This window comes from Gavialis gangeticus, unplaced genomic scaffold (assembly GCF_001723915.1).
Source record: "Gavialis gangeticus isolate Ggan-Ray unplaced genomic scaffold, GavGan_comp1, whole genome shotgun sequence".
Classification (NCBI taxonomy): Eukaryota; Metazoa; Chordata; order Crocodylia; family Gavialidae; genus Gavialis; species Gavialis gangeticus.
The window spans coordinates 74317589-74332472 of NW_017729024.1; the positions used below are offsets into that span (position 1 = coordinate 74317589).

Sequence of the window (14884 nt, forward strand, 5' to 3'; positions counted from 1 at the left end):
TGTGTGCATAGGTTCTGGCTGGCCTGGTCCTGCTGGGGTGAGTTCAGAGCAGGCAGAGGGGAGGGCTGGGGCTGTCCTCTGGTGGTGGTGGTGGGCAGGTGCAGCATGGTGCGCAGGCTCTGAGCTATTGTGTGGCAGGTGCTGACAGACTCGGGGAGCACGTGCAGTGGCTCCCATGCACACCCCACCATACCCACAAACCCTCCCCCACAACCACACCCTCCCTCACCCCTGCCCACATGCATTCCCCGCCCCCACACACACACCTCCGTTCCTCTGGTGGGAGCCCTGCTCCCTGCTAAATATCACCCACAACACACATGCACCCACGCCCCCCAGACACACCCCACATCCACCCCCACACAGTCCCCTAGCCACACTCCAGAGCCCCCCACAAACCCCATACCCACCCACCAGGCACCCACACATCCTCAGAAACTCCCCATTCCCACACATCCACATCTACACATACACCCACCCATCCACACTCCCTGCAGTATACAATAGAAAGACTTCATTTTGAGCTATTATGCAGTCACCTGTATATACATGATGCAAATGCACACAAATCAAGATTTAAAAAAAAATTAAAATATGTTATTGTGGATGTTTGATTTTTAATATACAATTTGGGTTTTTTCTGGTTCCAAGATGGCAAATCCCCTTGCCAAAAGGAGTACTTCTGGGGGCAAGGTGAGGGACTTCTGGTGGCAAAGGTTAGGGGGCAGGACTTCTGGTCCCAAAATGGTGACTAGGGGGCAGGGCACCTGTCAGGGGGCAGGGCTACCCTTGCAGTCCTCGATAGCTGGCCAAAACTCATTAAGTGTCCCTCCAGCTAAAATAATTGCCTGCCCTGGTATACAGTGTCTCATGTTTTAGACCCTGGCGGTTTCTATCAACCTTTCTTTTGGAGGTTCTAAAGGCAATACTTTAGTTAGTTCAAGGCTTTCAGGGTGCAGACTGAAGTGATATGGCATATTTAAAAACTTCTCTTCTTCTGAACCAGATTTTTTTTCCCTTCTAAATGCAGATTAATAAAGCCTGCACTACAAGAGGAACAAGGAAAGGATTTTAGTGAAGGTACTTCCTGATCCTGAAAAAGTCAGGGGGCTTCAAGCCCATCTTGGACTTCAGAACACTTCACAACTTTGTGGTAAAAGAATAATTTAAAATAGTGCCTTTGGACTTAATCCTTTTATCCTTAATTGGAGAGTAGTTTTGGTACATAGGATATATGTGCCACTAGAAATGCATCCAAGTCATAGGAAGTACTCGTATCTCGATTGTATAGTAGGTACATAACATTTAGAGAAAGTGTTGTCTTAGGTTGATGTTGGCCTCTTGTGTTTTTTTTTTTCTCAAAACCTATAGTTTTGATTTATTGTGCCACTGTGTCTGTGTTTACTGTGAGTGTTGTTTTCTTGAAGGTGTTTTGTGTCTCAAAATTGCCTGTTGCAATTGCCTTGCGTGAAGGTAGGCCTCAACAGACTAATAATGGCTATTTCTAAATAATTTTCTAGATCTTATATGATGTCAACTTATTTGGATGGAAGGACTTGCTAGTTATTGTTATAATAAGGCTACTTCATGTCACCCAAATCTTATTTCTGTTTCCGTGTTATGTCATAAAGGATGAATGGCTAGCTTCTTTTGAAGAAGGCAAATAAGAACCTTATCTAATGAAAAAATAATATATGCCTTATCTGAGTTACATATCTCTCTCTCTCTCCTTTTAACAAATGACTTGGGTAGATTTCTGAAAAGAGAGAGTGAACAGTTGAATCTTAGAAAATATCTATTCTTCTTGGACTGTAATTGTCTCATGGGAATGGAAGAATCTTGGGAAGTGGCTTTCTGATGACGAAGTCTCAAAATGTTGCCTCTCAGGTATTCTCATACTTGTTGTTTCACAAAAAGGGCCATTGGACCCATGTTGAATACTGACTGATCCCCAGAGATCTGTGCAGAGATCTATGAGATCAGCAGGAGGTTAGTGTTTTCCTTTTTTCCTTTCTTTTCATGGCTCTGTCATCTGGCAGCTCCGTTTCTCTACCTCTACATATGATTTCCACTGATACAAAACACAAGGCTATATTGCTGCCATCAGAGATTCTCCTTGAGGCTAGAGGCATGAATTATATGCCTATATCCTGCCTACTTTCTATCTTCTTTTACTGTGTGGCCAGACAGGCCTTTGTGACATCTTAGAGATAAATCTGATATGCATGTTGGTTGGGTTTATTTGTTCCTATGAAGAGATCCAAGGGGCTTGATCAGGTGCTTTGTTAGGACAGACATTGCAGGAATGGTTTAAAAAAAAAAAAAAAAAAAAAAAAAGGCTAAAAAAGGGGTTTTTTTTTTTTTTCAAAAAAAAAATTTTTTGGGAAAAAAAAAAAAAAAGGCTAAAAAAGGGGTTTTTTTTTTTTTTCACAAAAATTTTTTTTTTTAAAAAAAAAAAAAAAAAAAAAAAAGGCTAAAATATGGGTTTGCTTTGTTTCTCACAAAAATTATTTGTCTGTAAACATACATTTCACATTAATCAGATTCTGTCAGTTATTACTTCTTTTAGAGATGGTGAAAATTTTATTTCTTAATATTTTGATTGATTTCCAAATTAATCATTTAATCCCTTAAATTTTATTAAAATCACTTTCCTATCAATTACACTCTGGTTTTCTGTCCCTATGACATGCTGATTTCCTATGATGCTAATTGTTATTTGTGGACAATATATATTTTTTCTTGTGCTAGTAAATTGGTTTGAATTTGATCTGTGGACCATAGATTCTGGTGCTGTCTTTATTGATCCACCTTATTAAAGCAAGGTGCTGTTTTGTACTTCCTTTGACTTGAAATTAAATGTTAGATCTGTATATTCATTCTTCTGCAAGTGTTTTCACACTATCAAATTTAAATTTCTGTTGTTTTTTACCCTGGAAGATGTCCTCTTATTTGGGAATGAAAAAATATTTCCAAAAAATCTGTTTATGCTAGGTATGTTAAAGGCTAACAAGCTCTTAAAAATGCACAAAAACTATTTTTAGTATGAGTATGTCATCAAAGGTACGGGTTCCTTTTATCTGTTGTATTCATAGCAATTTTAGATCTTGACATTTGATACCTGTGGGAAGATTAGTTGGAGTTGATATATTACCATCATTTTGATGTTACATTGTTTCCATGTGTTATCTGTATCTTCTGTTTTGGTATCTCAAACTGGATAGACATTTTAGAGAACTTGATATTATAACTGTTACAACAGTGTCATTATATAGCTGCATGTTTGATCTAGTTTAAAGCAAACTTTTGATTTAATTTGAAATTGTTAGCAGATCACTGACCTAAACTCAATATAAGCCTGCATCCTGTTTCTCTTCTGAAATGCCTGAGGTGTTCAGCACACTTTACCTTTAAGACGCAATTAACAAGTGAACTGTGCTTTCAATAGTAACCCAGACATATGTGCAAGTCAATTTAAGACATTATAATACAGTAAATGAGCCACAAAGTTATTCCACATATAACGTGGAATAGCTTTGTGGCTTGGTATCTAACCTTAAACTGAGCGTGTGGCCCGGTGTGCTGCCCAGCTGCAGCAGCCTGGTGCTGGGCTCCCCATGTGGGGGATGCTGTATAAGCCCTGTATCCTGCTTATCTGGGTGGCACACAGGGTTTATACAGCTCCTGGTATACAGAGAGCCTGGCGTCAGGCTGTGGCAACCCAGTGCCAGACTTTCTGTGTGCCAAGCTCTTTGTCAGCTTGGGCCAGGGACTGGTTTGGTTCCCAGCCCCAGCTGCTAATCAGCTGATTGGTTTCATCTTGGTTTTTTGAGCTTGGGCTCCCACTCACCAGCAAGAAAGGAATGATTAGGTTCTAATTCCTGATCCTAAAATGGTGCATCTTGCCATGGCATGGCAAGAGGTGTAGTTGTTGGTACTGAGAATTAGAGCCCATCATATCTTAAAGTGAACATCTGTCAGGGACCTGAATGGCATTCAGGTCTCTCACATCCTAGGAAAGTGTTACAATCACTAGACTATTAAGCTAAAAGTGGGTCTGTCCATCTCTACCCCTGGCCCTACAGAAAAATAAGATCCTAAAATGATGGAGGTATGTAATGTGAACTCCTCCCAACCAGGGCCATGCATTTCCTTTTTGCTTCCTGTAGGCAACTCTCTCAGACCAATTGCCAAAGTAGGAGAGCTATGTGCAGGGTGGAATGCACATGTTTCTTCCACTGGGAGAGACGCCTTGAATGGCATTAGGATTATTTCAAATCTAGTACATATTTCTGGATAAATAATGATGAATAATAATACATTATTTCAAATCTAGTACAAATAGCTGCTAAGTCTTAGGTGTCAGGTAGGCAGAAGTAAAATCTGAGCTTTAATCTGTACAATGCCCCATTGGCGAAGAAATCAGTCTAAACTTGTCATCCAAAAAGTGTTAAAAACATCATCAAAAAATAAGACAAAGTAGGTTAATATTAAGTTAATGTTTGCTGTTGGATTGACAAAGCAAAATCAAGTAATTTAGTGTCAGCTTTAATAACCTGGAAGGGTAAGAGACTTCCACATTTTTTTTACTGTAACCCCAGAATAGTAAAGCATTGTCAGTGTTGTTGCCAGTAGGTATTTACTCAGATTTAAGATGAAATTTTCAGCATGGGGGAGGAAGCTCCTTGTCTTGAATTTACATATGAAGTTCGGGGGGGCAGGGAGCTGCTGCAACTCTGACTTTGGCCCTGAGCCTGGATTGGGGCCAGAGTCAGACCCACAGCAGCCTGCAGCTTCTTGCCTCCCCCCCCCCCACTTGTCCTCTGCAGCTTCTGCCCCCTCTTCCCCTACTTTTGCCCCTTTCCCCTCTCACTGTCAGGTACAGCTTGGCTCCAGCTTGGTAGGATTTCCTCCCAGGCATGGAGTACAGGGAAACTCCACCCTCTGCTCAGCCAGTAAGCAGTGCTGCCACTGCTGCATAGCCTGGCAAGGGCTGTTTCTGTGTGTTGCACTCTGTGACCCAGCAGGGAACAAAGCTCAAGTAGTGTCTCTCAGTGAGCAGGGGGTAAGGGCAGAGATGGTGGGGAAAGGAGCAGAGACTGGGGAGCTGGGGATGGGGAGGGCGCAGATGGCGGGTCAGGAAGGCTGCAGAGGGAAGAAGTATGGGGGACAGAGGGCAAAGGGGCTCCCTGACACTTCCTCTCTCCACCATCACCTGACTCCCCTGCCACTGTTTTCTTTAGTGTAGCAGTGAAGGGGGAGTCGGGTGATGGTGGAGAGAGGAACCCTACCATAATTAGATTTAATACCTGGGAAATTATAACAGCTTTATACATTTTCCATACATAAATTTAATTACTGGGGGCTCATCTTAAATTCAGGCTTGTCTTAGATTTGAGTAAATATGGCAGATAACCCATACTAGATATTGTGTTTCAGGTCTCCTATCCCTCAGTGCCCAGGTGAGAAGATAAAAGAAGCACAGTCCTTCCCTTCAAGTAGTAGACCAAGGGCCAAAAACAGAAAGAAGCAGTGGTTTCTTTTTCAGTCAGACTGTTAGCACCTTAGTGATCTGTCCTTGGTTCTGTACAATTCAGTATTTGCTTTAATGACTTGGATAATGTAACAGAGAATATGCTGATCAAATTTGCAGGTGACATCATGCTGGGAGAGGTTGCAGGCACTTTGGAAGGTAGGATCAGAATTGCAAATGATCTTGATAAATTGGAGAAGTATTCTGAAATTAACAGGATGAAATTCAACAAAGTTCCCCCTCCTCATTTTGCCTCTGGCATGATGTCATGGTTGAGGTATAGGCTACAAATCTTCCCTAGCATATTTAAAACTGTAATTTTAAGGGGCTGAATGGATAGAATGTGCTCTAAAATTGTGAATCTCCCCAATCCTTTTCTGTCTTCCCTTTTCTTCACATGAGCCTCCAGCAGTTTGGGAAAGTGATAGAGGGGGAAAGGTCTGTAGTTCATTGCAAGTGTTGTTCTTCCTGTTCAGCTGTTCATGATTTCATTATGGCTTGAATTTCTGAAAAGATTTAAGCCATTGGGACTGATGATCAGCATAGGAGTTAGGGAGAAGGTGTATTACTTCCCAAGCAAGTATTCACTTTCATAAAGGATTTCTGTAGTTATAAGACCATCTGGGTGACGCACATTTATATTATATTGTATATTAAATACAAATGTAAATACTACTTGGGTTCAAAGGTTGCCTCTCCCCTAGGCTTCCTTCCTTGGAGAAATTATATATTTCTTGGAGTCTTTGCAATCCAGGGGTCAAAAAAATCTGCACAGAAAAAGCAGAGCGATGCATGTGGGGGCAGTGCGCGCCGCCCAAAACTGGAGCCTGGCCAGCCAGAGCCACACTCTGGCTGCCAGCCAGACTCCAAGCTGCAGGAGCAGTGCGGCTGCAGCTTCCCTGGCCCCCAGGACTCCAGGTAAGGGTTCTGGAGCCAGCACAGTTACTGGCTCGAGCCTTTCCTACCCCAGCTGGGGTAACCTGCCATGCACCAGAGGGTGTGTGGCACAGACATTCTCTAGGGACAACTAGCAGTGACAGAAGGTGTCCCTCTGCTAGTTGTCCCTGGAAAACCAAATGTCCACGCTTGTCTGGGTCTACTTGCTAATGGCATCCTCACTTAGAGTGCAAGTGTTCCTTGGTAGTAGAAGCATGTGGCTTCACAGACCTCAAAGACCTGGTTGACATCACATGCTCTTGAACTATGCTATTAGGATCATCATTTCAGACTGGAAAAGATGCTAGTATCCAGTGGCGACACGTAAGGGGTGTACAGGGGTGCACATGCACCCCCTGAGTGCCGGTGCACCGCCTGACTGGCCATGCTCACTGTTTAGGCAGTGGGTAGGGGGGGCAGGCAGGAGTGCCGGTGCCCCCCCTGCAAGCGCCGGCCGGGGACTGGAGTGCTGTGGTGCTCCCAGAAGTGGTTGCAGTCACTTCCGGAAGTGGCCGCAGCAATTGGCTGGACCCCCCTTGACTAAGGCATCACCAGTCGTCCATGCTAGTATCGGTTTTGCCTGTGAGCTGCCATCTCTGCCATGATCTGTTTACTCTAGGTGGAGGGGAGGTCTGGGACTCCACTTGTTTCCAGTTGGTGGAGTGTTTTACAGATGTAGCTACTGTGTGTGGTATAAGTTGTTTTGTATCATGGATGGGCAGGTAGTTGAGTATTTGCACTGAGAAGCAAAGTGTCTGGGCTGTTGTTCCAGAAAATGGTAGCTTTGGCATGTCTTTACACCCATTTGAAAAGCTTAAGGTCACATCTGGGAAATGGTTTGTGACACCAAGGCGATAGACTTGGGAGTCGGCCATAGAGGAGCCACATTGCAGGGTTGCAAACAAAGCACTGTGGTATTCTGGCACACTGATCCCCGTTCCCTGTTGTGCTCTGGTGTGGAGATCAAGGGTGTCAAACTCATCTGGTCCCTGTGGTACAGAGAAGTGCTATGAAACCAGTTCTTGGGCTAGATTGTGCCCACAGGCCCCTTTCCCCTAGCATATCTGATCTGGTGGCTGCTCCATCTGGTCTGGGACCTGTGCTACTTGAGACGCAGGTCCTGGAGTGGCTGGAATGGGCACAGCGCGTGATGCAGTCTGACCAGAGTGACTGCTGCATGTAGTGGCTGTCTCAGCTGGACTGCATTGTATGTGCCGCCCAACCCAGCAGCTCTGGACTGTGATGCATGTGGTGCCCATTCCAGCTGCTCTGGAATTTGAGCCAAAGTAGCCACTGGATCAGATATGCTGGGGAAGAGGAAAGAGGTCTGTGGGCCCAGTCCAGTCCTGCAGCACAGGCTTGCACTCTGCCTTGTGTGGGTCTGATTAGACTTAGGGGCCAGATGGTGGGGCTCCATGGGCCAGATACAACCCAAAGGCTGTGTGTTTGACATGCCTGCCCTAGATCCATTCCAGTTTTAGTGTTACATAATAGAAACACACAATTCCTTCATAGATAAAGGAAAGTATAGAAAAAATGTAGTTAAAATGTAGTTTTCAGCTCAACCCTCAACTGATTCCAGGTGCTTTAATTCTTGTTTCAGACAGCATGGCAATCCCAATTTACTCTCCAGAGCTTTATCTAACCTGTTGTTTAGACAAAGTGTTAGGCTACAGGTTCATGAAAAGAGAGTTTTATACTCTTTTAAAAAAGGAAGGAATCTTGCAGGTTTTGTAAAATTTGAGGTTCTGAGAAGAAAAAGCTTTCTAAATAGTTGGGAAACAAATGGTTTTCTTATCTACTTTTAATTTGGATTTTGTTATGTGCAGAAGTTGGAGAAGTATGACAATATAGGAACTTTCTCATTTTCCTAGGTTGCTGTAGACCAAGATATCAGGATTCTTCTTTAGAGAGAAAAAGAGTGCTAAAAGTCTGCCACTGGTGAAACAAAACTCATTAAATACTTCACTACAGTCGTTAGGAAAAAAAATTCAGGCAATTCAGGACTTTTTTCCCTGAATTCAATTCACTGCTACTTTAAAAAGAAAACTAGCATGCAGTTGGCTTCTTAAGATTTAGAATTCTTAGTACTGTACGCGCGCGCGTGTGTGTGTGTGTGTGTGTGTATAATAACATCTGTGTCCTGAGAGCTCAGAAGAACTGAGCATTGAAGGACTTTGATTCAATCTCATATCGATTACTTACTTGCCCCTATGCCTGGGTAGCTGAGTGGTTTTACAAAGCTAAGCTGCTATTAGTACTCGCCTATCAGACTCCACTTCTAAAATGTAGCAAGCATAGATACATTCAGCCTTGTAGGAGACAAAGGTTGAAGGCCTTCATTTATTTTTATTTTATTACTTTTTTAAGAACTGCTGAGGAAGAGAAATCTTGTCTATGCCGATCTGGGGTAACTGGTAACAAAACTTAGAAAGTTGATCATAGAATCATAGAAAAATAGGGTTGGAAGGGACAGCAGGAGGTCATAATCCTCTGCTCGAAGCAGGACCATCCCTAACTAGATCCCAGCCAAGGCTTTGACTAGCTGAGTCTTAAAAACCTCCAGGGATGGAGATTCCACAACTTCTCTGGTTAGCATGTTCCAGTGCTTTACTACCCTCCTAGTAAGAAAGTTTTTTTTCCCCCCCTAATCTAATCTAAACTTCCCTTGCTGAAAACCTAAATGTGCCTTGCTGCAAATCCTCCTAAGGATATACATGGCCACACAGGTATTGGTCTCTTCCTATTGCAAATAGTCTTGCTGTGACCCCCTCCTGAGAGTCCAACACTGGGTGATTCCTTCCAATCAAGAAGCCCCAGGCCATTCCATAAGAACTCTTTCCCTGACATCCTGGTTTCTGCTTGGGTAGATGGAAGCTCTTAAATAGGTAGCTTATTTCCTCTTGGTCTCTCAGAAACCATTTATCAGGAGAGTTTGTGAATGTAAACAGAAACAGCTTATAGCATGGTGGCAGCAAGCCCAGGTTAGTACTTTACCAAAAAGCTTCTTGACCTGCTCCATCACCTACCTAAGACTGTAACTCAGACTGACGTTCTCCAAATACGTTTGGTAGCTATTGTGACCATATATGAATTTTCACTGAAGTAGAAAGTCTCCCTTCAGCCTTTTATGGCCAGGTTTATATGTGGCTTCGCATCCTTCCATTAAAATGCTTCTAGTGTTATGAGATATTAAAGTAGTCTTCATAGAGCTGATAAAACCACCTTTTTAGGTTAATTAGATCCCTGTGCTTTAATTTAATTTAATAGGATAGCTATTTTCCTGGTGGTGTTGAATTAATAGCATGATGAGTGTGGTCTCTAAGAGTGGATTCACCTTTACGGGAAATTTTACAGGAGTAAAGTGGCACTGTTATCTAATACAAGATTGTTTTCTTTTTACAGTGGTATTTTGAAACACCACTTTAATGGGTGTATTATTTGTCAATGACCTTCTCACTCTTACAGGTGAGATGGTTCTTCATAAGTCTGACATAGCATAATCCTTGTGGTTTTCCCGTGAGTGCAGAAAAGACCTCAAGGCCCATTCGACTGTTATATGTGCTGATATCTATTCTTATTAACACGATCAGTAGAAGATTATCTAGATGAATTTGTTATAAACTTGACTAACCACAAGTCAAACAACATGCTTGGTTATTTTGTCAGAGGTACAGTGGCTTCTACTGCCAGTTTCAAGAATGGTTCAATCCTGGTTATATGAAGGCGTTTATTTTATACTTTTACAAGATATTTCTTGTATTTGTTGTATAAGACAGTTTTACTTCTCTGTTTCATAAAGCCTGGCTTTGAGGGCTTATTTGTTTTCAGATTACTTTTACTTTAAGGCGTGTAAAATATAGTCATACTTGTTTTCGTGAGGACATATCCTAGATATGCCATTTGAATTAGGTTTGAAATATGTTTTATAGAAAAAAAGGATGATCTTGACTATTACCTATTGGGTATTGAACTCTCTTCTTATGACTGGCTGTTGCAGTGTTTCAATTCATTTCTTTTTAAATTCCAATGTTTCTTAATATAGTTTTAAAGAGTAAGAAATCTTATATACTAAAAAAAAATTACACTTGTTCTGCTTTTTTGAAGATACCATGCAGGACTGTCATTCATTAACCCCACTATAAAAACATTTTTAATTAATACGATTTTTGTACACACTGATTTTTATAGCTTCCATTCTGACTGATATTTTAATGTTCATGTCTTTTGTTTGTATAAGATACATTTTTAATTGGTTATGTGTTAGAAGGTGGAACTGAAAGATAATTAACATACGCTGACCAGGGAGCCAGAAAGGCTTTGAGTGATGCCTTGCTGAAGTGTATATTTAAAGTTAGTTAATTTTGCCTTCCTGCTGGGAGCTCAAGGCTTACTAATGAGAATCCTGCATACAGGTATTTTTCTAAGGAGTAGATTTAGAGATAAGTAATCTTTTGTAATGTGCATTTTTTACATTTTATTTTGCCAGTAAAATTTATCTTAAAATAACTTTGAAATTATTTTCAGTAATTGCGTTAACATCTCTGTCGCTATAGGTTTGCATAAATAATGTTGATGCAAAATTTATGACGTTTCATGGTTTGGTTCCAAGGGATCTATAGTGTTTTTACCTTGAAGACTCTCAAGGTGGTCATTTATGTTGCAGTAACACATAAAGGCACCAACCGTGATCTGGGTTCCCATACGTTGGATATTATATATGTACACAATAAGAGAGAACTTCTACTTTTAGTCATCTTTCTTGTTTTAAATTTAATGATGATAAACTAAACAGCACTGTCTTGCCCTGTAAGGGGGGCTTACAAAAGTAGTTTCATTAATGTTGGATTAAGCAACCTTCACTGTTTTTGTGGTGAAATGTTCTCACTAATTTTGTCTCTTTCAGGGTCTTACAAGCAAATAGAAATAGGAGAGACATTTTAGCAGTTTTCAGGAGAATGATCTGTAAGAGCTTACCTGTGGCAATGCCACGAAGAAGTGCTCTGGATTGGTAGTTATTCTAAATCTTTGCTTGATAGCTAGATTATGGCAATGCTACATGAAGGCAGACTGCCTCCATGTGGGTTGGGATAGGTCCATGAGTTGTCCTCTGACCTGAAGGAGGTTGGTTTGTGCAGTTGTAGAATTGCTGAAGTGCTGTCTTTTCTGAGTGTTAATTTTTAGTGGTGGCTGACTGGAGTGCAGTAATTACCACAGTCCAGCAGACTCAATTAATCAAGTCTGCTCCAATGTGCTGTAATTACAGCATGTCAGAGCACAGGGGCAACACATAGGAGGTGCATGGGGGTGCACGTGCACCCCCTGAGTGCCGGTGTACCCCCTGCCAGGCTGCACTCCCTGTTTAGCCAGCAGGCAGGAGTAAGTGCTGGCTAGGGAGCCACCAACAAAAGGGGCCGCACTGCTTCCAGAAGTGCCCCCCCCCTCGACTCGATGTGCACGTGCCCTCTCTGACTCAAGTGGCACCAGACACCCATGTCAGAGCAGTCTCCTGGCTCATGTAGGCACCCCTGGAGACCACCTACATTTGCAAAGTAGCTATTATGCAATAAAAAGCTCCAGCCAGCTATAAAGTTAGAACTTGAAAATGTATACTAACTTTATAGCTGGTTGCTGTCAAGTTTTAATTTCCACGTGTAGCAGGATCTTGCAGAGAGAAACTACAGGGGTGTACTGTGCCCAGCATAAACCCCCTGAGCCCTAGGGATCACAGCAGCCATGATTCCTAGGACTCAGGGGTGAGTGAAACCCCTGGACACTGGAGATCATGGCTGTTGTGATCCCTAGGGATCGTGGGTATGTGAAACCCCCTGGACCCTGGGGATTGCAGCTTCAATGATCCCTAGGGCTCCTGGGGCTGGAGGATTGCTGCAGGGGCAGTCCTCTTGCCCCAGAGGAGCAGGGAAACTCTTGGGGTGGGAGGATCATAGTGATCCTCTAGCCCCAGGAGTTTCCTCCACCCTTCTGACCTGGGGGATCACCCCTGGAGTGGGACTGTGGGGAAGGGAGGGGATTGCCCCTGCAATGATCCCCCCCTGCCCTGGTGTTTTCATGTAGCCCTGGAGTGGGGAGATTGTCACAGTGGGCATCCTCCAGCCCTAGTTGTGTGTGGTGATCCTAGCTGCAGGAGGTTGCTTCTTGCCAGTGCAGGGGGAGACTGGGGTTGGGGTCCCCCTGGACTGACAATAAGGCATGGTGGGATCTAATGCATGATCCCACAATCACGCTTTCGGCTGTGCATGTGTGGCGTGGCAGGAGGCATGATTGTGTAAATTGCACATCGGATCCCATTGCATCTTTACCTGAATGTTTAGAGAGGGCCTTTAGCGCATAGGTCAACTTTTCCCTTGTCATTACCGTGTGGCGGCTTCTATGTTGTATGGCATGAAGCTGTATTTGGTCTTGGCTAGCTGTGCAAAAGCATACAGTTAGCATATAACTTTGACTCAGTGACATCATAAAAAAGTACTGAAAGTTTAAGGTGTATTCATGGGCAGGGGTTGTTTTGTTTTACTAGCTTTCCATAATATTCATCAAAGTGTTTTTTCATGTAAGATAGTAGGTGTTGGGTGTATGGGAAAAATATGTGAAAGATGAAGACAGAAATATTTTACTTTGATGAAAGATAAGAGAACGAATTCATTTTAGAAGTTTGACTTCTCTCTTTCCCTTTGGTCAATACTTGACTCATCTCCATCTGTGTATTGAAGGAGCCTTTGCTGTCATTTGTACAGACCACATATAGGGCTGGGGCTTAATTGCAGTGCCTATGCTCAATAGACTGTGGAAACTACTACCTTAAAAGTTAAAAACTTGTAATTTGATTGGTTTACAAATGCAACCTTTGCTGCAACAGGAGAGCACTCACAAAGGCACTTATTACCTACATTAGGCTCATATGAGGGCCGTCAAGTAAACATGCATTTTCCCATTATATATTGCCATTAGCTTGTAGGGAATGCCTAAAAGGTTTCAGGCTTTGGAGATAAGGGGTTTGCTTTTATAGCAGAGAGAAACTATACACTTGAAAAAATATACATCAACTCTAAGTAAAAGTATACTTCAATTGGCTATTTTCAAATCACTAGTTTGATTTCGCAGAACTTTCAGGTTCAGCAGTGGGCTCTTAAAACAGGTCTAAGAGATTTCTTTCTAACATGTTGGAAAACATCAGTAGTTTGTCTTTTTTATTCTTTTGCTGCACCAATCTCACTAATAAGATGAGTAAAATTAATACATAATTGTACAGTAAATATAATTGTTTACTTTTAGGCAGTGTACAATAATTTAGTATTTAAAAAAAAATACCTCAAAGATTGTCCTGTTAGGCTGTAATTATAACTGTTTATGAAAATGCTTTAAAAATCAGTTTAATTGTAATGGACTTTTGCAAGTACCCTAAGATGCCTTTTTCTGTCTGAAGATTGAGAAATAGTAACATTTAAAAATCTTTTGAAGAATTGTTGTTAGTTATTCATTGTTTCCTGCTTACACCCTGAATATTTTTATTGTGATCAGATTTTTGTTTAAATACTTGTTTCTGCTTAAATAATTAGTGGGAAACAATGCAGTAACTTGAAAATAAACATTTGTTTTCACAAAGATAATTTGGAAAAAAAAATATTTTTGCAGGTACCTTTTGATTTATAATCCAACAGAACAAGAGCGGTTCTCAGTAGTTTCAGTGAATGTGAATTCACCCAAAGTTAAAGTATTATCCCCATCTGGAAAACTTGTTATGGTCCAGGTTTGTGCTGTTTGGGGTGGAACTACTACAGTATCACATGAATCATATCAGGTATGTTACTTTTAATAAAAAGCATTTTTTTTTTGGATTTTCTGTTTTCTGTATAGCTTCATGTTAGAAGCTACATAGTTCATGAAAAAGGATACTGAAAGAAGCCGGGACTTCACATATTGTATATCTTTGGCCATAAAAGCATGGTGATAATTGAGGATCTACAGTGATTTATGTGTTAAGTGGGCCCTTCAGGTTCAAAGGTTTGAGCAGTTGTGTCTTGTTTTCCCATCATATTGATTTGCAGACAAGTTGTCATTTCTATTATGCTGTATTCAGGTTAGGTACTTGTTCAGGAGCCAGCTACTTGTTTTGGTTCTAACAGATGCTTAAGGTAATTATCATGTCCTACTATGTGAAAGTAAACCATCAGTTCTGTTTTCTGCTTTTTTTTTCATTTGCTATGTGCTGTAGCTTCATATTAGAAGTTATATAGTTCATGTAAAAGAATACTATAAAGAAAACTGGGTTTCAGATACTATATATGTTTGGCCATAAAATTGGGAGTGAAAATTATCAAATATTTCATAGGTCCCTATCTAATATGTTTACTTAGTAATACTTTTCATTTGGAAGCTGGGTAGAATTCTTTTTTTGGG

General features: G+C 41.5%; 1 protein-coding gene across 1 annotated transcript in view; it reads left to right on the forward strand.

The window, feature by feature from the left end:
• MAN2A1 (mannosidase alpha class 2A member 1) overlaps positions 1–14884 on the forward strand; it is a 305918-nt gene that overhangs the window by 188917 nt on the left and 102117 nt on the right. Inside the window, exon 13 of the mRNA XM_019517247.1 lies at positions 14120–14285. Within this exon, the coding sequence (XP_019372792.1) occupies positions 14120–14285 (166 nt within the window). The remainder of the gene's footprint in view (positions 1–14119; positions 14286–14884) is intronic.